The sequence below is a fragment of the Aspergillus piperis genome (assembly GCF_003184755.1).
Source record: "Aspergillus piperis CBS 112811 unplaced genomic scaffold BO85scaffold_1, whole genome shotgun sequence".
NCBI classification, from domain to species: Eukaryota; Fungi; Ascomycota; class Eurotiomycetes; order Eurotiales; family Aspergillaceae; genus Aspergillus; species Aspergillus piperis.
Window position 1 is genome coordinate 105,900 of NW_020291591.1, and position 25,352 is coordinate 131,251.

At 28.8% G+C, this 25,352-nt stretch overlaps 5 protein-coding genes across 5 annotated transcripts; 3 read left to right on the forward strand and 2 right to left on the reverse strand.

Moving 5' to 3' along the window:
* Positions 1-16,474: 16,474 nt before the first annotated feature.
* Positions 16,475-18,761, reverse strand: BO85DRAFT_409548 (U2 snRNP complex subunit CUS1). The gene is made up of 2 exons (XM_025657438.1): positions 18,531-18,761; positions 16,475-18,480 (listed from the first exon to the last, which is right to left on the reverse strand). Exons 1-2 carry the CDS (start codon positions 18,579-18,581, stop codon positions 16,885-16,887), a joined length of 1,647 nt encoding a protein of 548 aa, XP_025520458.1. The 5' UTR covers positions 18,582-18,761; the 3' UTR covers positions 16,475-16,884.
* A 481-nt stretch (positions 18,762-19,242) lies between these two features.
* Positions 19,243-19,763, reverse strand: BO85DRAFT_482439 (mitochondrial 37S ribosomal protein mS33; the record flags this gene model as incomplete). The annotated part of the gene is made up of 4 exons (XM_025663099.1): positions 19,243-19,271; positions 19,328-19,377; positions 19,430-19,638; positions 19,725-19,763. The coding sequence occupies 4 exons, from the start codon at positions 19,761-19,763 to the stop codon at positions 19,243-19,245; spliced, it is 327 nt and encodes a 108-aa protein (XP_025520459.1).
* A 161-nt stretch (positions 19,764-19,924) lies between these two features.
* Positions 19,925-21,043, forward strand: BO85DRAFT_361093 (ribonuclease III; the record flags this gene model as incomplete). Its single annotated transcript, XM_025655578.1, has 1 exon — positions 19,925-21,043. One exon carries the CDS (start codon positions 19,925-19,927, stop codon positions 21,041-21,043), a length of 1,119 nt encoding a protein of 372 aa, XP_025520460.1.
* Positions 21,044-21,540: 497 nt separating this feature from the next.
* Positions 21,541-23,471, forward strand: BO85DRAFT_443873 (uncharacterized protein). The gene is made up of 2 exons (XM_025658889.1): positions 21,541-21,664; positions 21,721-23,471. Exons 1-2 carry the CDS (start codon positions 21,642-21,644, stop codon positions 23,294-23,296), a joined length of 1,599 nt encoding a protein of 532 aa, XP_025520461.1. The 5' UTR covers positions 21,541-21,641; the 3' UTR covers positions 23,297-23,471.
* Positions 23,472-24,154: 683 nt separating this feature from the next.
* Positions 24,155-25,074, forward strand: BO85DRAFT_454671 (ER lumen protein retaining receptor; the record flags this gene model as incomplete). Its single annotated transcript, XM_025661340.1, has 6 exons — positions 24,155-24,176; positions 24,238-24,296; positions 24,345-24,411; positions 24,476-24,681; positions 24,730-24,980; positions 25,038-25,074. 6 exons carry the CDS (start codon positions 24,155-24,157, stop codon positions 25,072-25,074), a joined length of 642 nt encoding a protein of 213 aa, XP_025520462.1.
* Between the last annotated feature and the right edge of the window lie 278 nt (positions 25,075-25,352).

A 25,352-nucleotide genomic window follows, 5' to 3' on the forward strand; every position in this document is an offset into this window, starting at 1 on the left:
AAAATATAAATTTTATATATTATTTAATTAGATCTTTTTAATTAATTTATTATTATAATTTAATATATTTATTTATCCAAATTGTATTAATAATATATAGATTTACTAATATTTACTAGAAATAATTAAATATAATCAGAAATTTTATCTTATAATCTAATATATTCAAAATAAAATTAATAAATTCATATATATATTTATATATATATATTTATTTATCTAAATTATATTAATAACATATAGATATACTAATATTTACTAGAAATAATGAGATATAATTAGAAATTTTATATTAAAAAAATTAAAATTTTTATCACAGCTGCTACCTTCTATGAATATCTTTAAAATCTTAAATTAAAGACATTTATTATATTTTTTAATATAATTAAAAAATTATTACAAAGATAGTATCCTAAGATAAAATATTTAAATTATTTAGAAAAAGAAATAGACTCTTAAAAAAATGAAATAGACTCTTTCCAAGTATTATTATAATTTAATAAAATTTCTCTAAAGAAAAAATCAGATATTTTATTTTTTTGGAATTCTATAATTATTATATCTAAAAACAAATATATTAAAAACAGTTTTTTTATAAAATAACCTTAAAAAAACTTAAAGCTACCCGGGATTATATTATTAAGAATTTTAAAAAAAATTATTATATTTAATTTAATTTTATTTATCTCTCTTATCCTGATAATAAAGAAATCTGGGAAAAATTTTATTTATATATTAATTGTCAGAAACTTAGTATTTCAATTTAAAAAATCTTTATTTTATTTTTTTAATAAATAAAATAATGGACTTCCTCCAGAATATGAAAATATTTATAAAATTTAATATTTATTGAAGATTTTTATTATATTTATATAGATTTTAAATCTAAGAATTTAATTATTCTTCAAATCTGTTATAAGAATTACAATATTAAATATTATTATTGAAATTCATATATATACCAGTAGCTTTCCAGCATTTTATTAATAAGATTTTTATAAATTTTCTAGATTAGTTTATTATAGTATATATAAATAATATATTAATTATTCATAAAAATAAAATAAAACATAAATTTTATATTTATTTAAATATTTTTAAGCAGCCAGACTCTAAGCAGTAATTTAGAAATATAAATTTTATATAATAAAAATTAGATTTTTAAATTTTATTATGATTATTACAAGTATTTAGATTAATTTTATAAAAATTATTATAATTAAGAATAATATATTTAATTATTATTGAAAAATTTAATTATCTCTTTAATTTTATAATTTTTATTAATATTTTATAAGAAATCATAGCTAAATTATTAAATTTAAAAATTAACTTATCTAGAAAAATATTTTATTTTTCTGGAACTAGCTCTATAAAAAAATTTTTAAATTTTAAAATAAGTTTTAATATTAGCTCCACTACTAGTCTATTATTTAAATTTATATATATTAAAATTATTATAATTAATAAAATAATTATAAAATTTCTTTATTAACAGATTAAAAATATATAATATTTTATAATTTATTATTTAAAGATTATATCTTTACCTGAGTATAAATATAATTTTTATAATGAGTTTATTAATTATTATATATATTTTTATATAATAAAGCACAGAGCTAGAAGATTTATAATTATTAAAAAAAATTTATAATTTTAATAAATTATTAAAATCCTGGAATACTTTATAATTATTAATAAAATTTAATATTTGATAAATTTAATAAATAGAAATACTATTTTTAAATTATTTTATTATTAAATATTAATCTAGAAAAAATAATATATTAATTAATTATCTTATACAGAAAATGACTAATTCAGAGATAATTAAAAATTACTATTATTAAATATTATTAAAGCTTGAGTTTCTAAAATTTAGTATAATTTTAAACCTCGTATTTATAGTTTTTATAAAATAAAAACTTTATATTATAAATTATATTTTAAAAATTGATTATATATTTTATTTTTAAAGAACCTCCAGGAGTGAGCTTATTAATAATTTCTAATAAAAATAATTTATAGATTTAGTTATTAAATAAAATTTACTAGTAATTATTATCAGCTTATCCTGCATAAATAAAGATAATAATATTAATTAAATATTAATATTTTTAAAATATTTAGAATAGAAAGATCTGATATTATATAAATAATTAATATTAAAATTTAATATTTAAATTATTTTAATCTCTTTTAATTTCTTATTAATTATAATAATATATATTCATAAACTTCTGCTTCTTTCTTAAAGACTATTATAAATTCAATATTATTCTTATAATAATAAATTATTTTAATAAATATATAATATCTATTTCCTGTATAAAGCAGATCTCTATATAAAATATAATTTATTTATTTATTAATTTAATTATTTATTAATTAAATTTATATTTAAACAGAATCTTCTGATATTATTATTTTTAATTAAAAAGATTAATTTATAACTGACTTTTAAAATAAACTATATTAAATCCTATAAATTGAATTAAAATTTTTTATAATATATTATCCATAAACTAATAGATAAATAAAGATTATTAATTTATATATAATTTAATAATTTATTTTATTTATCAATTACTTCCAGAATAATTAATTAGTTTTATTATTATTAATTAATTTTATTATTATAGTTCTGTCCCATGAATCTATCAGATTATTTTTATTTATAATTAAAAAGAATATAAATTTTATATATTATTCCATTAAAACTTTTATTAATTTATTATTATATATTATTATTTAAGATAAAGCTCGCGAGTTTACTTATTATATAAAATAAACCTAGACCTCTATATAAGATAAAATCTAGAAAATATAATATTAATAAATTTATAAATTAATTTATCTTATTACCCTATCAGTTTTAATATTAATAATAAAATCTTTATTAATATTTATAATTAAAAAATGGAATTAATTTTTATGAAAATTATTTAATAATTAATATAGCTCTATATCTATTATTAATAAAATAAATAGTACATATAAAATTTATTTATTTAAATATATATATATATATATATATATATATATATACTTTATCTTTTATCCTAAGAAATTTTATTTATATAATATATTTAATTTATTATTAAAATAAATTCAAGACGCTGTTATATCTATTAAAATTAATAATTATTTAATAAAAAAATTAAGAATATTTTAATAAACTGTCTATAGTACAGTTATTTTTAATATAAAATTAAATAACTAATATTTAATATAATAAATTATATTTAATATCTAATAAAAAACTTCATGAATATTCTCTTTTAATTCTAGAATTATTATATTAAATTTCTACTTATTCTAGATTTTTTAAATATTTTTTATAATAGTTAACAACTGTAAAAGCTAATAAATAAGAAAAATAATTTATTACTAATTGAGGACAGCCAGACTTAAATAAAAAAAATAATATAATAATAAATAATATTTCTAGATTATATAATTTTTATTTTATTTATTTTAATTATTTACTTTATATAGCTTACTTATCTTTATATAATTATATATTCTCTTTTAAGCTTCTTTCTTTCTTTTCTCACGCTAGAAATTCTTGTTAGATAGCACTGAATTTGACTATTTGAACAGCTTACACAAATAAAATGAATAATAAATATGATAAGACATTAGAGTATTACTAGTATTCTAAGTATATATATATTATATAGTTTTATATATAAATAACCTTTCCAGCTACCCTGGTAGTGTAATATCTGGCTGCTAGATAAATATTATCTGATACTCAGCCATAGGGCTGATATAAGCATGTATAGATACATAGATTAATTAATTAAATATTAATAATCTGACAGTATTAATTATAATATTGAATTTAGAAAGTTATCAGAACTAGATATCTTATATAACATGATATACTTGTTAGAGGTGATATTGGAGAATATATAATAGATTTCATTATATATTTACTTTTTATTTTATTTTATTTTGAACTAATTAGTAATTCCTTCCAGTACCAGGAAGACTAGTAGGATAGAAATTATGAGTTTTATCTTATTAAATTTGAAATTAGCTTATTACAGTCACTGTACGAAGAAAATTATAATATATCATAAAAGGTTTTCATAATAAAAAATGATCAATTATACTGATATCAAGATCTGATCTATCTTTTCTACTTATTTTTGAATAACATAAGATTAATGTATTAGTTATCTATATAAAAATCATTTTAGTTTTATTTATTCTATATTAAAAACAGCTATAACTATATAAATTAACAAAATCAAATTCATTAATATATATAAAGTAATCAATTAGTCTACTAGTACCCGCGTCATCCTAAGTAAATAAAAATATTCAATTCAAATATTAATATGAGAATAGTTATTATATTATTTTATATTTACTAGATAGTGTATAATAAATAATAAATATCTAAAACTAAGAAAATGATGAAGAGTTTTCATTAAAAATAATCTAACATTATTTATACTTATTTATATATTCAGATAAAGAAAAACAAGTTTATTATTAGATTCTATGAGAGTTTCTCAAGTAAATATATTTATTCAAAACAAAATTATTTTGAATTATAAAGTAGATAGTTTTTTTGTAAAGACTTTAAATCCCTATGATTCTTGTAATAAGAAGTATTGCAATAAAATATCTATACTGATGATATTTCTGTTATAAGGCCTTGTTAATATTTATTATATAGTTCAGACTACCTGTAAATATTATACTATCTATAAACAATAAAGATAGTAATAATATTTGAAAAAAGATTAGTTCTTATATTTTATATTTATAATTAAGATATATTCTTTCTATTATTTATCATTTATTATTTATTATTTATATATTCCCAAAAGATATATATAATTAATTATCTATTAGAATTATTATATATTCAATTTATAAGTTAATATATATTTATTTAGGAAGCCTGTAGTACTTTATATTTATATTTTAGCTGAATATTTAGAATTCAACTAAATCTAGCCTGCTAAGAAATTCAGCTAGATTAGAAATCTATTAATTTAATTTATAAGATAAATTCTTATCTACTAACCTAATCTGTGGTTTTTACTTTTTAACTAATTAATCTGACCTATAGGATAGGTCAAAAACTTTCATCTAAACCTGACCCAAGCTAATACTAATTAAAACTATCTAATCTAGTATAATTACCTGAATTTCTGAGTATTTTTTAATTGAATAGTTACTAATTACTGATCTGGCTAGTTAAATTTTGATTATTTTAGATATTTTCTTGGAAATCTTGAGTTTTTTAATTTTATTATATAATATATTGATCTTTGAAGCATGCTAGCTAATATATTAGGTTATAATATAGATATTAATAATGTCCTATATATAAATAATTAAAATTAGAATATAAATAATAATTTCTTCTGGTTCTTATTATTTCTGGATTTTTAAATTAATATTTCTAGTCATAGTAAATATAATATATATTTAACTAATATATAACATAAGCGAGTTTATTATGTTTCTAGTACCTTTTTAAAATATAATATATATATATATATATATTATATTAAGGATCTATTCCTGTGATTTATATTTTTTGATTAATCCTAAACAATTAACAATAATAACTTATTTATATACTGAAATAAAATTCTAGATAATAAAAGTATTTCTATATATAATATTTTCAGATTTTATTATGTTATTTTTAATATTTGAAACTCTAGTATAGATAACGCTGTATAACTTTCTAAATTCTAAATAAAATTATATAAAAACTTTTAAGAATTTCTTTATAATATAATTTATTCCTTTCTTACTTTCTTTATCTTTGTCTCACTATATCAGATATACCTTATTTATTTTCATCAATTATGAAATAATTGAGATAATTAACAGAGTTTTTATAGTTCTAACAATATTATTAGTATATCTATAACACTCTGTCATTTTAATTGATTTTAGTATATCCTGTTTACTAGTATTAATAAATATTTTAATTATATAATTCATGGTTTTGTATTATATAGTATCTATATCATGAATATTATTTAGATTTTGAATTATCTAATAGTAATAATATAAATCTTTCTATTTTAATTTTTATATTCTGATAGGATCTACTTGTCAGGGTAGAAAGCCTGTCGACTAGATAAGGAATCGGCCATTAAGCGTAATTAATTTATCTAATAATAAGAAAGGTAGCCTATATCCACGAGATAAATGTATATAATAATATTTGAAAATAATTTAAATTTAATTAATATTAATTTTAATAATAGTTTATAAGGTTCTTTCTTTGAATAGTTAAATATTTTTTATTAAATTTTGAATTATTTTGGCAAATTAGATAGACAAAAGGAAATTAATTAATAGAATATCAAATCATTATTAATAATTTTATATTATGAAATTAATATATAAATCCTGAAATATAATTATTAATAATAAAATAAACTAGCTTTTCATTTTTGAGAATCTTTATAAATTTTATAATATTATTTAAAGCTACAGGTGCTGTAAGGATACAAATCCTTACAATCCTCGCGATAACTTGATCACGAGAAATATCTATACTGATAACACTAACAGTCCCGACGCAAGGCTTCGTTAGTCTTTAAAATGTGACCCACAGGCTACCCGCAAATACTTCATTATTCATGGATAGAGAATAGGATAGTTAGCAATAATATTTTAAGAAAAAGAATCTATATTTTATATTCATGAACCAGATATGCTCTTCACACTATCTCATTATATTCACCCTTATAGGTGCTTTCTTATAAATTAATAATAATAATAGTAATAATAATAAACTTTTATATGCCATAAAGAAGAATAGCAATTTAATTGATAATTTCTATTTTGAATATAGTATTTAAAATATATTAAAAATTTTAATTTTTAATAAATTGGGAATGATAGCTGATAATATTTATTCTGATATAATTATTTGTATTTATAGAGACTCTAATACTGTTTTAGATATAAATGAAAACATAAATATAATAAACTTTGATTATTATATATTAAAAATTAAAAGTATAAAATTTATTTCAGTCCATTTTATCTTTCCCTCTGACTCTGACAAGGATTAATAAATTTAAATAAATTAAACTTTATTATTTTTAATAAAAGCTCTTTTATAATTTATTTTTTTGTAAGAAATCTACTGGTATAGCCTTAAATTATTTAAATTATATTGTAATAGATTGGTGGTAGCGACCACCTACTCCCGTGTGTACATGTCTATATAAGCAGGATTCTAGGGGTCCGCAGGTAGCTGCGGGTAATGATGGTCTTTTTGGCCTTGTCTGTAGCAACTCCCCTAGGTTGTTCTATGACAAATATATATTTATCAAATTAACTATCATTTTACTTATATTTTCCGCGGTTATTCTATCATTTATGATAATAGGTAATAACAGCTATTAATTTATTTTAGTTTTGTATTTATATTAAATACAAAATATTTTCTTGAATAAGTTAATTTATTCTCAATAATAATTTAAGAAAATATAATAAACTATATTTCTGACTTCTGTTTTATCTAGTAAGAAAAACAATATTTCAGAATATTAAAATAAGTATAAAAAATTGATTTTCAAAGAATCAGTGGCCCAGACAGAGAGATTAATATCTCATAATTGTCAAACCCTAGGATCGCTTCCCTGTTCCTGTTAGCTTAGCTTCACTGGTATACATACCGCCGAACTGGATCGAGATGGTATCAGACTGATAGTCTATCTAAGGTATTAGTCTTAAATAAGAGAAGAGAAGTAAGACCAGATAATACCATGCAGCTATCTATAAGTAAATATGGATAAGTATTATACTACTAAACTTTCAAAGATAGATTACTTAAAGATAATATAGATTGAACATGAAGAATAGAATTAATTAAGTATATGAATAAATATTCTTATATATTCTATTCTTTGTATATCAAGTAGTATATCTTTTTATATACTATATACTATATATTATATACCTGTCTGTATACTATTTTATATACCTATAATTACATGATATGTAGCTGTTCCGGGTATTATAAGAGTAATCCAGGATTTTTCTTAATAAAAGTTTCTATTTGCTCAAGCACTGTTTTTATTAGTATTTTTTATTTAATAAGTCTATCTTACTAGCAGATTAATTAGTAGGAGTCTGTAATATCACTCTTCCTTCTTTAAAATTTCTTATTTTTAAGGAATATAAAGATATATATTTTCTTTTATAGATTTATCTAAGTTCTTCAGTTTCTTTTCTTCTTTCAGGATGGATTAATATACTGAAGTATAATAAATATATTGATAATAAATATTTAGCTAATAGGATCAAAAGCTCTAGTTATCCTGTTAATATTTTATATGATTTTTATTTTACTTAAGACAAGATTTATATCATGAATTTAACTACTTGAAATAAGAAGTATTTAGTCTATATCTTATACAGTTATAAATATAAGAAACAGTTTTATAATAATTGAAAATAGGATAAGCTTAAATAAAATAAATAAAAAATTATAGCTGATCTTGAGGCGGCTTAAAAATAGTTTATATAATATTCTAAAAAGATAAATTAGATAATAATAAAAATTATTTATTTATAAAAGTATTAATAGTTCTTGAAGAATCATGGTAGTCAGATATTAGATTATGATTTAAATATATTGGAGTAATTAAATAAAAAGAATCCTCTAAGTACTGAGAATCTCTAAGAACTGGAATATCTGGCTGATAAATATAATATTATTTAATTTACTACTATATTAGATAATCCTAGTCTAATTTAGTTAGTTAGTTTTTCTTTTTTCTGGATAAACTTTGATCTGTCTACTGGTAGTACTGTTTTATAAATTAATAATAATCTGTTAGATTCTTAATAAATTTCTATATATTTTCTGAGATATTATATCTTTTCTATTTTATTAAATAGTATAATTTGCTGCTAATCTTCTTATAATCCAGAATTTTTTTAACTTTGTATTTTTATTTAGTATTATTATTAATTTCTATATTTTCTATAATTCTAGTGTTCTTTAGTACAGGTTCTAATAATAAGATATAAAATATTAGATGAATTTTATTCATTAATTTTAGTAGTCTTAGTTTATAATTAATTAGTTTTTTCTTTTTTTTAATAATAAATAATCCTAGCTTATAATGGTTAAGCTTCTAGCTTAATTATTTTATTTTAATATTTTAATAGAGCAGAAATATTTTCTTTTTTCTTTTTAGATCAGGTTCCTTTCTGTATTAGTGATTATAGTAGATTTTATTTTATAGATTTATAAATTTAATGTTTCAGGATAACTGGGTGTATATATATTCTGTAAATATAATAATATTTTTAGTTATATCAGTAACTGGTTACTTTCCTAATAGTATTTCTAGGAATCTTAGATAATAACTGTAATTAATATAGAATAATAAGATTCTAATTATTAAATAATTAGTATTATTATATAAGAACTGTATTATAGATAATAGATTTATCTAATTATCTTATTAATAATTAATATAGTATTTTAAATATTACTTAATTATCTGGTTAATCTTTTCTATTTATTTATTTATTTACAGATAATAAGCTATTATTATTTATTTTTTAATTCTTATAAGATTTATAAGTAATCTCCAGAACTTTAAAATGAATAGCTTATTTTTATCTAATATAATATATTTTAATATTCTATAATTTATAATAATATTCTTCAAGAATAGTTCTGTTATCTGTATTACTGTTATTATTATTTTATTTAATATAAAATAAATATATTTAGTAAGATAGTCGGTGATGACTATAATAATATTATATTTTTTTAATTCAAGTAATAGACTAATAAAATTAATTATTAATTATTTTTATGATTATTATAGTATCTTTTATATTTATATTTATCTATAAAATTAATATCTTATAAGTTTATTTCTAATATATGTCTTGCATTATTCTATATAATTATATACTTTTTATCTGAGATTCAGAATATAATAATTTCTAGTAATTAGTTTTATAGTTTTTTCAACTTTTAAGTATTCTTTGAGTAGTCTATTATAATATATAACTATGATTTCTATTTTTATACTAATTAGTATAAAGATTAGTTTATAGAAGTAAACTAATCTTTTCTTATTAATAGTAATCTTTTCTGGTAAGCTCCTGCTTATTTCTTAGAGTATTTTATTTTCTTTAGTAATATCAGTTAATTATCTAGTCAGATTACTATTAATCTCTAGTATTATTATAAGATTAGCTTTATTATAACTGATTAATCTATCTTAATTCTGTTTTAGAATAGCTGGTTTAATAATCTTTTCTTCTATTTTATAATTTAATCTATAACTTAATATATCTGTATATCTGTTCTTTGTTTTCTTACAGTATATAATATAAAAATTATATTATAATAAGATATCTGTCTATCTTACCTGCCTTCTAGTTAATTTTTTAGTTATTATAAAATAGATTAAATTCTTATAGTTTATTTTTATAATAATAGTATATTTTACTTCTTTAAGATAGATTTTCTATTATTTAAATACTACTATTATAGCTAGTAGTTTCTTATTATAAATATTATAATTGAGTTCTGCCTGAACCAACTTTCTTAAGTAGAATATAATTAATCTGGGTTTTTTATTATCTCCTGGCTATGTTATATATATACTAATAGTATAATCTGATATATCAGTTTTAATAATTATTTTTTTTCAGGATTATGCTGCACCAGTACTAGTAATATAATAAATTAGTATTTAATATTTTTAAATATATACTGCTATAATTCTTTCTATCTAAATTCTTGTGTTTTTTTTATAAGTTTAAATAGTAATATCATATAAATAATGTATCTGTCTATAAATTATTAATAGTAATTAATTAATCTAATAAATTATTAAAATTCTTTCAGATTCTTGGATCAAGGCTAGTTTCTAATAATTTATACTTTAGTTTACTCAGTATAGACTTTCTTTGTGGATATTTAATATTCCAGGAATTTTATTTCTTGTATATAGAATTTATATTTCTTTAATTTATATTATAAGTAGTATAGGCGTAACTTGTATAATATAAGTTTTATATATTTTATATATTCTTTCTCAGTTCTCGAGAAGATTAGGATATTATTTAAGTAAGTAATTATAAATCTGTTAAGATATTTTTCTAGTATCTTATTAATATATTACTAAAATAATATAGGTATATTAGTAAGTTTAAATAATATAATTAAGTATTTAAGATATCTATATTTTATTTTAAATATAATTTTCTATTCTTCATCTTCCGTGATATGTATATAATAATATATATTTATAATATTAAGTTTAGTAAACTACTTTATTCCCTGTATCTTATCTTAGATTTCTAAGATTAAAAATAAAGAATATTAGTCCTTGATTATAATTATATTAAGTAGTTAATAATTTATATATAACTGTAGGCTGCTATTCTTTTTTAGTATAAAAAGAATATTATATCCTGTGGATGACTTTGATAGTCTAATATTATCTTTAATTAATTAATTATTAATATATTCTTATAATATCTATAATTCCTTTTTAGATATTAAGTAAATCTTTTTATATACTAGTAACTTTTCTTCCTTAATAAAGATAGTATAATTATGTTTTCTGTACTAAGATAATTTAAATTATTCTAGCTATTTAAACAGGTCCTTGAATCTTTTATATTATAATAAAATATATAGATTATTTCTGGTTATAACTAGGAGTTCTTATAAATTTTTTAATTTTATATTAATATACTTAGGTCCCTGCTTGTCTTAAATCTTCTAATTTATATTATTAAATTTATATTTCTGTATATAAGTTTTTTATTATCTTATGTTATTAGTCTCAAGTTCTTATTCTTGATTTTCTGATTCTATAGTTTAATATATATAAGTCTAATCTCTGTTAATATTACTTAGGTATAATTTATAATATTCTTATAATATATTTAATATCTATTCCAGTAAATATACTAGTTTATTAATCTATAATAATTTTATTATTATTAATACTTATTTTATAATTTCTAAGATATTATTTTTCTTTGAGTTTTCTACAGTGCCTGGCATGTTAGACTTTTATAATATTTTTAATTTTTTTATAGGTTATTTAGTCCTTGCTTTAATTTTATATTATATAATAAATTATATAGATCTAGACTCTATACCTAGTCTTTTATAATATTGTCTTGGATAATTATAATTTATAAATTAAAAACTCTTAGTTTTCTAATTAATTTATAGATTATAATTCCTGAGCTATAGAATTTCTAATATAATATTATACTGTTCCAATGGTATTATATTAAAATCTATATATTTAAAGTAATTTATTACAGTTATAAACACGGTTCCTGACTTAATTATTAATATAAGAATTTCTAGATTCTCTTTATTCAGTCTTATAATTAGTTCTGGATTTTCTTTCTATTTTTTAAGTATTTTCAGTTACTGTATAGATTATAGATTTATAAAGTTTCTGGTTATACCAGAGTCTACTAGTACTTGAGCTAATTAATCTAGTATAATTATCTAGATTTTTAGATATTTTCCTGATTCAGTAACTGCCAACTATTAGTCTAGTTAATTAGATTTTAATAACTTTGGATATTTCTGTAGAAATCTTAAATTCTCTATTTTTATTATATAATATATTATATATTAATTATTAAAGTATATTATTCAGTATATTATACCATGGTATAGGTATTATCTATATTTTATATATAAATAACCAAAGTTAAGATATAAATAATAGTTATTTCTGGTTTCTACTACTTCCAGTATCTTCGGTCAGTATTCTGTAATATATTTCTAGTTATAGTATAGAGAATATATATTTATATAATATATAATCTAAGAGAATTTATTATGCTTTTAATATTTCTTATTTCCTTTAAAGTATTTATATAAATATTTTTTATAATTATATTAAGGGTCCAGTCCAGCTACTCTTACTTTTTAACTAACTTTGAATAGATGGTAGTAATAATCTATATTATCTTATTTATATATTAGACAGAATTCTGGATAATAAAGATATCTCTGCAGGTATAGTTCCTAGTCTTTATTCTATATTTTCTAATATTTTAAATTCTAATATAGATAATATTATATGATTTCCTTAAGTCCTGGATAAAACTATATCAGATTTTTCTTAAATTCTTTTATAATATAATCTAGTTAATAAGAGATATTATCTTTATTATTTTCTTGGTTTTCTTTATCCTCATCCTACTGTATCAGATATGGTTTACTGATTTCTGATAAAGATTTTTCTAGAATATTAGATATTTTACTAAGTCTTTTCTTATTATATTTAAAGTTTTCTAGCTGAGTACTATACTCTTTATCTAAAGAATTAAACTTATTCTAAATTATATCAGAATATTTGTCCTCTAGAGCTGGTTTATTATTATTATTAATTTTTATAAATTAATTAAATAATTCAGATAATTAATAAGTTTCTTATGGCTTTGTTAGTACTGTTAGCTTATTTATATTAATTTATTATTTTAACTGGTTCTAGTATATCCTGTTTACTAGTATTAGTAGTTATTTTTATTATATAATTTATAGCTTTTTACTATTTAATAATTTAGTTTCTGTCCAGATTTTTATAATATTATAGACTTTTCTAGTCTGGTCTTTATTAGTAGTTCTCAGCTATTTTTAAGACTGTTACTATTTTTATTTATAATTCTTTAATTAATGATCTGTCTTGCCGCAGTTAAAGTATAAGTAATTTTTTTTATATTTTTTAAACTTCTTCTTAAAGATTTTATTTAATTAAATCTGATACTATATTATATCTAACTTTATTAATTTTAGTTTATAAGGATTCTCATATCCCAGGCTTCTAGATTATACTGGTTATTTATTATTAATCTTATAGTTTTACTGGCTGTTTTATTAAAATATAGATTTATTAATTTATTAGTCTTTCTTCTATTTCATGTTAAAGTCATATAACTTATTATTAATCTTGACTACTGTCTTAATTATTTTTTATAATATTTTTAGTTATTCCTGTTAAATAAGTTTTTCCTGGATTTCTATTTTAAATTCTTTTTTAAATTATAAGATATATATGTTATCATTCTAATCCAGATAACTAATAATCTACTGGAATTCAGAGATATACTTAGATATTGATCTAGTTTACTTAAATCACCATAATTTCTATTTAGTATTATATATAGTATTAATATCTTTAAATATTTATTTAAAATATTCTTTAAACTTACTATAACTGGAGAAAACAGTTTTAGTATTATTATTCTAATTCTTTATTAGCTTTTTCTAATAATCATGGATATATGGTTTAAACTAACTAAATATTATTCTGGTCAGATAAATAAACATAAAAAAAATCTTATTAATCTTATTTTAGAGCTTCTCTTAATTAATATTAAGGTATAAGTCTAGTTAGATTATAAAAGCTCTAAGTTTTGATTAACTACTGTTAAATAATTTTAGTAATTAGATCTTAATAGATTTAGCTGCTAAGCACTCCTTAAGCTGCTGGTTTTATTATTTTAAGATACTGATACTTTCTTATAATTAACTAACTATTTCTATTAATTCCTGTACTGTTAGTATATATATTTATTATTACTATTCTTTTCTACTAGTATTTAAGCCCTGCAGTGAGATGCGCGGTATACTAAAAATTATTAATATAATAGATAATTATAACTAACAATACTTATACTGACAGTATTTAATATATTAAATTCTAGGATTACTTTCCTGTTCCTGTTAGCTTAGCTTCACTGGTATATATACTACTGAACTAGATTAAGATAATATCAGACTGATAGTCTATCTAAGACACTGATCTTGAATAAAAGAAAAAAAGTAAGATTAGATAATATTATACAGCTATTTATAAGTAAATGCAGATAAGTATTATACTGCTAAGCTTTTAAAGATAAATTATTTAAAGATAATATAAATTAAGCACAAAGAACAGAACTAATTAAGTATATGAATAAGTATTCTTATATATTTTATTTTTTATATACCAAGTAGTATATCTTCCTATATACTGTATATTATATACTATATACCTGTCTGTATACCATTCTATATATCCATAGTTATATAATGTATAGCTATTCCGGGTATTGTGAGAATAATCCAGGATTCTCCTTGATAAAAGTTTCTGTTTACTCAAGCACTGCCTTTATCAGCGTTTTCTGCCTAACAAGTCCGCCTTACTAGCAGGTCAACTAGCAGGGGTCTGTAACAATAATCATTTGAAAAGTATGATATATTATTCTGATGACTTTACTCCTGATAGCTAGGTTATTCTATCACATTTAAGTTTTCATTATTTATAATTAATAGTTCTAGTAATTAGGATTCATAAATTCAATTATTAAATAATTCTCAACTAACTAGTTCTGTTATTTTAAGATAATGATATTTTATTATGATTAATTAACTATATTTATTCATTTTTATATTATCAGGTTTTATGATCATCTTTTTTTTCAGGATACTAGAGTCCTGCTTTAAGATATATAATAAATAATTATACTGACTAGTATTTGAAATATCAAATCACAAAAATTAATTTTCTGTCCAGGTTAGCTTAGCTTTATTGATACAAACATTATTAAATTATCTTAAGGAAATTTCAGACTAATAATTATCTAAGAATAATTAGTTCTAAATTCAAAATTGAATTAAGACTGAATAATCTTATACAGTTATTCGTAAATAATTATAGATAATATTATTATTAAGCTCTAAATATAATTAATATATAACTACTTAAAACTTATATTATTAAATATAAAGAACAGAACTGGTTAAGTATAAAAATAAGGAGTATTTATATATATTTTATTCTTTATATATTTATATATATATACTTTTCAAATAATAGTCCTCGTAGTAGTCCTAGTAGTGGTTATCTATTTATATATTATATCTTGATAAGAATAATTAATTATTAATCCACATGATATATCGCTGTTTTAGGTATTACTAGCTTAATATAAGGCTTTATTTAGTAAAAGTTGCTGAATATTTAAGTACTACTTTTATCAGTGTTTTCTGTCTGGTGAGTCCGCCTCACTAGTGAGCTAACTAGCAGGGGTCCATAACAGGAGGCTGTATCAAAATATCTATATAAGTCATTATATATTACGCTTAGACGCCTATATAAAGCATCTTTTATATTAGTTTATTTTGCCCTTTTAGATAGCTTAATTTAACTTACTTTTCTGCTTTGTGTTTGTTCCATTCATTACTGCTTTCATTGCTTGCTGTAGGGCACTCCCCAAGAGTATATACAGCCAGCCGACCGCTCTACTCTAACAGGGCTAGTCAGCTAGGATAAGCTGCCTCGGGGCACATCTAACCCTTTCTACAGTAGATATATAAATTATTATTTTATTCTAACCACACTCCTAGTTTTTCTATAGGCCCGGGAAGTCAATATAATACAATAGAAATATATATGTTATAATATTATTTGGATTATATGACTTGCTGTTATGTATCAAATGTCTGACCTGTAGAGATCCTATCTACCCCTACTTCTCAACAAAACTCACATTTCTTGTCCTTTATGTTAGAAATCCTTGGAGAAAGTATTGATACAAACAGTTTACCTAACAGCTGTTTCATCAATCGAGAAGTGACGGAAGAGTGGAAGAGGCCATCAGGTAATCATTTTGACATATGTCATTGTATAAGTTGCCGTTAGGGCCAACATAGGTGTGTATGAATTAACTAATTAGCCCACCGATCAACCAAAATGATGGTAAACGCCCCTCAACACATGGTGACAACACATCTATCTGAAGCAGTAGCCATGGGAAAGGACCGGTAGCTGTCCAAACAGTCGTATTAGCAGGAAGAAGTATGGTTATTTATTCATCTGCCTATTTCAGCCTCTTTCGGCTCTCATGCGCAATCATGTCGCTAAGATCTTCCTGAAAATCCCAGCCTGGATTGCTTTGTTTTTTCTGGGAATCGTATAACCTTTTTATATCCTCTCGATCAATGCCATCGTTCGCGTGCAATGCATCGGGATCAACAGATACGTCAACGTCTCCGGGCCTTTTGCGTTTCTTGCCACTGTCATCAGAGCCGAGCACAGGCAGAGTGTTCGAGGATGCACCAAGGTCATATGCCCTATCAGCACCGAAAAACCCCTGTACTTGCGTCTGTCTCTCTGGGATGACCTGGAAAGCGCTCCTCTGGCCCACCGACTCTTCGGTCTGAGTTCCCCGATAGTGCTTTCGTACGTCGAACTCACCAGCAATATTCTCGGGACCCGTCATCTCAGATGGAACAGCAGAAGCCAACCCACTGGGGGTTTCTAATCCACTTGGGGTCTGCACTCCTGCCTCAACGTCATCGACATCATCATCATCATCCGCACTGTCTGCTTCCTCCTCTTCCTCGCTTTCATCCTCTGAGATATCCGGTTCTTGCAATTCTCCCCAAAGGTCTTTTTCAACGGGTTCGCCCTGCTGCACGGATTGCTGGGGTTGTAGCACACCGAATATGTCGCCACCGTACAAAGGTCTGTTGTGCTCATCGACTGGAGGCTTTCCATAACCTCCAGGATGATATCCCCACATAGCGCCAGGGGGCGGAGGGGCATTGAGACCTGGAATCTTCAGAGCCGGGTAAGAAGGGGGCGGGCCGTATCGTTGTTGATTGATTAACCAAGGAGGAGGGGCGCCAGGTGGCATATTAAGCGCCTCTTTCAGCTCAGCACTCAACTCACCCGGCCGGAGGTGTCTAAGATTGGTCTCGTATTCTTTGCCCTCGTAATAGACTTCGCCATACCGTGTAAGCTCCGGCTTAGTCTGGAACCGGAAAAATGCCTCGTATAGTTTTTGATAATCAATGTCCAATCTTCCCATTTTCGGCTGAACTCGCTCCCTCTGTTTCTGTTTCAACGTTGCCTGCTCCTGTTTCTCCAATGCAGCATCGCGCATCTCCGAGATTCCGGTTTCCTGGATGAACTTGGGAAGAGCAAATGGTGGCTTCTCTATACCTCTCTTGGAAGACAGGTATTCCCGTTTCAGATTCCAATGCGAAGGCACGGGGACAACATTGCGTTGTGCCTTTAAATGGACAAGCAACCGAGGATCAGGGGCTGATGTATCCGTCCATTCGACTATTTCAGGCCTTCGGACCATCGCTTTCAGTTCGGCGACAGAAAGCTTGTTTAATTCCTTTCGCTTCCGTTTCGATATAGAAGATTCTTTCTCTTCCTCATCCGGTATTTCATTATCATCGTCAAAGTAGATTTCTGGTTTTGGAGGCTCCTTCAAACTCGATTTTTCATCTTCGGGTTCTTCAAATTTGTCAACGATATCCTTATACATCTGCCATAGTGGATCGGCAGAATCCGGGAACACCGTGATTTGTAGCTCTGTACTAGCAGCCTTGGAAACACTTGGCGATATGTTTTCATCGACCTGGGCCTGCGCCTGGGGTGTGTTTGAGGACGTCTCAGTCGCCTGATGCAAAAAGTGAGTAATTCTCCAATAAAGCATTGCACAGATCATACCTGTGATTTAAGAGCCTTTTTCCTAGCCCGCCTCAACTGGTTCTTGCCCATTTTCCTCGCGAAAGCTTCACCTTATATAACCCCTGTGCTTGCAATGCGTTCAGCTTAGATGCACCCCAATTTCCTGGAATAGATTGGGCCCAACTCAAGAGTTGTAGTCTTAGGAGACAGAGCAACGAGGGGTCGTGCAGGATCGTGGGTTCCGTTGTAGATGTTAGTATTAGCTTCCTGGGATCTCTGCACTATCTAGGCCACTATGATAAGAGTCCCATTTAGCGGCATTCTGGACCAGTCATGTGATCTCGTCACCACTGGTTCCCTCCATTGATTGGTCCCTTCAACTCCCGTCCGATCGACCAAGTGCTAATAGGTCGTCATGGAAATCCTATTTCTTTGCAACATACATTGTGAACTGTACCTATGACTAGCTCTTCCTTCGAAAATCTACTTGATGGTCTGACAGCAACTGCTTTTAGCTAAATTACAACTTATCAGATTGTTGTCATGTTCGAATTTTCTAAATCTTATACTATACAGACCCCGAAGGTAATGAATAAACAAGGGAGAACAAACAGTGATAAAAAATACATCAAACCGGATAAGCTTAAAGGGAGCGATAAACCAACAGCTTGGTTTCAGGCCATAATGCACAGCATGGTGGACAATCCCTTGCAATTGAACTGATAGTTCAACCTCATTTGTCACAAAAAATCTATTTCTTCTTTTTTGCTGATCGCGATTCTATGTTCACAAGTTAAACAATTGCGCGCAAACGGTTCTTGATTTTTGAACCTTACCTGCAGCCGTTCTTTTCTTTTTGGGTCGACCCTTCCCTCGTAACTTCGCACTGTCACAGGTTAATAAGCATATGCTAGAAGAAAGACTCCTAAGCAACATACATTTGAATTGCTTCCTCACGATCATCCTCAGCCTCATCGAACATTGTTAGACCTTGGCGGCTGTATGTGTCCTGCAAATCACGAAACGAGACCGTCTTTCTCGGGTACCATGCTGCCAGCGCCGGGCCACGCAGGCGCTGTCGTAGAATTTTGTTTCCCAATCGCGCTCTTTCGGGGTTGAAGTTCAGCGAGAAGATCCGACATTGGACCTGGCCGGGGTGATACGGATTAGCCTGGAAGGGGAAAAAAAGCTAGACAAAGGATTATCCCAGCTAAGCTGCGCTCTGTTAAATACCTTGACCAGATCAAGCAGTCTGCTGTAAGGCGCTGCCATTGTCGACACGGCGTGTTCGGGTGGATACTGTTAAGGTAGCGATGGCGGAGTTTCTGTTCAGATACAACTACCAACCTTATCACGTGATAACCCATTGTCCATACTTTGGCATCTGAGTCTAGTTCTATGTATGAATTATGATCGTTCACGCCATGACCATCATGTGTTCGAAACGAAAATCAGTGTTTTCACTACCTTCCAATACCGAAAAAAAGAAAGCAAAGGTGAACATATACTTTCGTGTGCCCCGGCTTGCACTAACACTACCGAAGTACGATGATGACTTGCAGCTTGCGAAAGAATCAATCCCCTCCACGCACAGCCCGCAAAGCAAAGAGAATAATGTCGTGCTTCTGAGAACATTGCTTCAGGATATTATACAGAGCCAAGGCATCTCTCAAAGCCGCGGATGTCGGACCGACGCCGATATCTTGACTGCAGCTACTGAGCTCGACGCTGCATTACAGCGCGCAGCAGGTGCCATTACGTCTACTACTAAATGCTCTCAGGATGCGACACTGCCGCTAGAGACATCCGAAGCAAATATGGAGTCTTGCTTGCCCTCGTTACCTCCGATATTAGATGACGTGCTTGAGAGGGCAGTCTTCACTCACCCAGGTGTGAGCAGCAACATCGGAGCTACGTATGATCGGCTGGAGGTTCTCGGAGATGCATATATAGAACTTATCTCGACAAAGCTCATCTGGGACACATTCCAGGATATTCCTTCTGGTCGAATATCACAGATCCGAGAGAGACTTGTCAAGAATGAGACCTTGTCTGATTATGCGTCTAAGTACGGACTCGACAGCAGGGTTTCCGTACCCCCGGACTACCAAAAGCAACCCAAAAGATGGCTCAAAACCAAGGCGGACATCTTTGAGGCTTATGTAGCTGCCGTTGTCCTGTCAGATACAAGCAATGGTTATCGTGTGGCTGAGCAATGGCTAAGACAGTTGTGGTCTCCGGAGCTTGAAAAGCTTGGACAGCCGAAGTCCTCCTTGCATGCCAAAGAAGCACTTGCGAAGAAAATCATGGGCAAGGGGATTAAACTTAATTACATCGATGAACGGCCTCCTGCTCAGCGCGGCAGGGGGTTACAGACGTATTTTATCGGAGTATATCTCACCGGTTGGGGTTGGAACCATAAGCACCTTGGCTCTGGTCAGGGTTCTAATAAAGCAATTGCAGGAAATGAGGCGGCCGAGCAGGCATTGTCAAATGAACCTCTAATCGAAAAGATCATGGAAATTAAGAAAGCACATCTAGCACAAAGATAATGTATCTCAATCAGCCTTTGTCGTTTAATCGAGCATGACTATTAAACTTGATTTAGGTATTGATTGGTAGCTTTCTTGCACTGATAGGATTCATGAATTTGCTCTAGTGGCCGGAACTTTCTTTGACCACCGGAAAGTTACAGTTTGGTTTCGAAAACTGCAATGTTCACCAACACTGAAACTTCGAAAATCTGACATTTTGGTGGATATTGACTTCAAAGTTAAAGAGGTTATTCAGCTGCGATAGGCTCAATAAGGCCAAGCTGGTAGACAATATCACATCATATGTAATGATCGAAGGTCCCCTGTGAAAAATCAAACACCGGGGCTTTGTCCGTGATCTCCTTACAATAAACAATGAAGACTAAAGGTCTCATGCGCTACGAAGCATAGCACCTGCCCCCGTGTCCAATGGTGAGACTTTTGGAAAGCACGTGATACTAGATACCCGTTCAACGCTGTACATCGATGGAATCCGGACTGTTCCGTACAGCATGTACCAATCTCCATTTCAAAATGAGCATAAACTGAACCGACAGCCTGAATCAAGTGTAACTACCGAGTGCGCAGGATCATATTTTTGACGATACGATAAAAGATGGATTGGGATCGCAGTAGAAGGTTGGTTCGAGCAATCCCCTCGTGTTGGTAGTGGCTAAGAAGATGACCGCGAATAGATTTGATGATCTCCGTGGCGGAGAGAGTTACCGTCCTGGTGCTCCTCGCGCTTATATACGACGCAGCAGATCCCCCCCGCGAGTTCACTCTCCTCGTCTTGTTGCAGATACATGGGTACCATCACATGGTCGGACGTATGGCCGTGTGCGTAGTCGCTCACCACCGGCTCCAAGACGTCGCCTCTCACGCAGTCCATCGTTCTACAGGGGGGAAGTTGGAATGGGCACCTTTTCAAAGCCGTGTCCATCGCCGAGGCGGTTCTCGCCCAGACGAGGTGAGGTGCGAAATCGGTCGCCTCACCAGGCCTCGTGGCGTTCAAGGTCTCCCTATGGCGAGAGCCGCCAGCGTGATATCTCATGGAATCGGAGTAACCACAAACGCCCCCGGGATATTTCACCGCGCAGTCATGACTACAGATTCTCTAGGCGAGAGCGGAATCAACCCCCTGGCGACATATATACAAAGCCTGACATTCCATTCCGTGATAGTGGCAACCGTGCACCACTTCCCCATAGATCCAGAAGCCCTTTTCATGGAGGACGCAGGGAACGCCACCTGGACATCCCATTCAACAAGAAGCGGCGATCAGTATCCCCTAAGGGCGCATCACCTATGCGTACCTCCGCATCTGGCTCACTTCCGAATTCAAGACGATCGTCTCCTTTTACCGAAAGACTCAATATGAATTCATCCAATGCCCCAAGCCGGTCGCCAACTCATCAGAACCCTCCTAGATGTCCTTCGAGGACTTCAGATCGGTCATCCACTCGAGAAGAGCGAGCCCGTTCGGTCAGTCGCAAGCCCGCACCCGAGGAACCGAGGCATAGATCGCCAGCACCTGAACGACCTATGGGCAATGGGCAGGATTTTGGAAGCGTCAGGTCCCAACAACGAGTACCTGAAGCCCCTCGATTACCGTCTGGCCAACCAGACACATACCAATCCCGCAACGTTCCAGTACAGCCGAAGGCATACAGCCATATGTTACAAGGTCAAACACCACCATCTGGCCCATCGCATGGGTCCAAAGTAATGTTGCAGAATCGTGGGTCAAATATTTCGTTGCTGTCAGCTCCAACTCGGCCACGCGGCGGTCCAAGTTTTAAGGAGTCGTCCTGGGCAGCCTCTCCAGTCCGCCGTGGGCCTGCGTCTACCGGACTCCACGGTTCCCCACCGACTGGTCCGCGCAGTAGTATTATGTCAACAGGTCCCGGCGTCGAGCTGCCCCGCTCCCATCCCAGCAGACAAGGTAGCGTTACTGGGCCTTCCTACCCTCCTCGTTTCCCGAGACATCTTAGTCACCTTGCCGGCCTTCGCCAAATTATACCCGAAGGCAAAATCATCCCAACCGCACTTGATATTGCCCTGGAAAAGCGCCTGTCTCAACTGGAAGCAGACAAAGACAGACTTTTTGAACAAATTGCGGACAGTCAGAAGCTGAGGCGAGCTGGGATTCGAGATTGGGATAGGCTTGACAGGGAAAGTTCTATTTGTGCATTAAAGAGTGAACTGGCAGAAGGACATTTACAGCGAATAGCTGATGGTGAAGGCGTCCATGCTGGTGCGATGTTCTGACATTAGGTCGCACATTATCATTGACATACCAGCCATTGCAGTCTCAAACAGAAGAACAAGTAGAAAACATATAATTACGTCCGCTTTCGCGCACATCTCGTGATTCGCAGTATCTTATTCTATCAAAGATCCTCATCTCATAGGACAATTTACAAATATGAAGCTTTCTGACAGCGGAGCATATTTTACAAGAAGGGCACCAATGAGTAATGGTTGCTTCATATGTGCATTTTCTACTATATATCCAAAAGCGTAATGGTTTTCTTTCTCTCTCTTGTCTTTTTCTCTGTCTTTTTCTCTTTCTTTTCTTTTCTTTTCTTTTCTTCTTTTTTTTTCTCTTTTTCTTTCTTTCTTTTTCTTTCTTTCTCTTTTTCTTTCTTTCTTTTTTTTCTTTCTTTTTTTTGTAATCCCTTTTTGGTCCTTTTCGGCCCTCCCCAAGTATAGGTAAAGGTAGTGCGAACTCTGTCTTACCTGATATAGTTAGAATTGATTCACATGGGGCAGGTGTTCGGTGAGCTAAGACAGATCAAGATCAAAGTAGTTAGCTGCTGCTGCAGGTAGCCAGGTACCGTGGACCCTGCCCGCTGTCCCTGTTGGTGGCTGGCTATATTTTTGTATTACGGCATCACACATGATGTGGGGCGCTCCCTGTGGCGCATACACTTGAGGCTTCGTGTCAACATCTAAGCATATTTCAGTACTGCTAGCAGAACAATTGCATATAACATAGGAGGTCTAGCTTCGTCATAAGCACTCCCATGGCCAATTTTTATTGATACCCCTCTATTGGACTGAACAAGCATTGATAATCTGCATTACGTACCTGAGGTTTAAGGTGATTTGACTTAATTCGCCATCATGAATATCTTCAGGTTATTAGGTGAGTCTTGTCCGTTCGCTCTCAGTGGAATTGACGCGCCTTGCTAATCAATGCAATCAAGCCGACTTTTCTCACCTCGCGTCCATATTCATACTATTACAGAAGATGAAGTCTTCAAGTGTATGTTGTCATCATAATTGTTTCTTAGCCTTTTCTGACTGGATATAGAGTTGTTCAGGACTTTCATTCAAGTCCCAGGCGCTATATTTGATGGTTTTTGTAACGCGTTATCTTGGTAAGCTTCGGAGCCTCAGCACTCGATTATATAGGCGTAACTCTCTGACGGACTTCTGTTACAGATTTGTTCTGGGCTTTCACGGACTCCTTTTACAACACGACTTTCAAAATCTTGTTCATCGGCTCGTCGGCTTACATCATTTACCTCATGCTCAACGACTACAAGCCAACGCATGACCCCAATACTGATACCTTCAAAGTGCAGTATCTCCTAGGGTTTAGTGCTCTATTGGCTCTCCTTTTCCCGCATGATTATAGCGTCTCAGAGGTATATACCTGGAAGGATTTTATGTCACACTTTATCTGACCTTACTAGATTCTCTGGACGTTCTCTATATGGCTCGAGTCCGTGGCTATCTTGCCCCAACTTTTCATGCTTCAGCGCACTGGGGAGGCAGACACCATAACGACCCATTATCTTTTCGCTTTGGGATTGTATCGCGCCCTTTACATTCCTAATTGGATCTATCGCTATTTTGCAGAGAGTCACTTCCAACCCATCCCTGTCGTAGCCGGTATCGTCCAGACACTATTATATTCGGATTTCTTTTATATCTACTACACCAAGTGAGCGCGAATAAGCTTCCTCTATGAGTTCCCGGGGCGAAGCTAACTGTCATACAGGGTTATGAAGGGCAAGAAGTTCTCATTGCCTGTTTAAGTTCGGCGTACAAGGTAACTGGTTTCGTCATAAACGGTATTGCGAGTTTCGAGGAGGATGGTCAACCGTGCAATTCCGCGGAAAGTTGGAGGGAAATTTATGTCTAGCTACCAATGAATGTTAACTGTTGTCCAGCGACAGGCACCTTTATAAAGTAGCTAACAATCACGCAACTAATCTTGGTCGGTATGCGCTATAGGATTACCCGACCCCTGCGAAGAGGACAAGTCATCTAGCATTTTAATAATCATAGCTGGGAGGACAATTTAGCCAAAACA

Bases quoted from the DNA above. Each gene is read 5' to 3' on its own strand.
- BO85DRAFT_443873 (XM_025658889.1), top strand. From the start codon at position 21,642: ATGGATTGGGATCGCAGTAGAAG. The intron at 21,665-21,720 runs GTTGGTTCGAGC...GACCGCGAATAG, and splicing joins GATTGGGATCGCAGTAGAAG to ATTTGATGATCTCCGTGGCG.
- BO85DRAFT_409548 (XM_025657438.1), bottom strand. From the start codon at position 18,581: ATGGGCAAGAACCAGTTGAGGCGGGCTAGGAAAAAGGCTCTTAAATCA. The intron at 18,481-18,530 runs GTATGATCTGTG...TTTTTGCATCAG, and splicing joins AAAAGGCTCTTAAATCACAG to GCGACTGAGACGTCCTCAAA.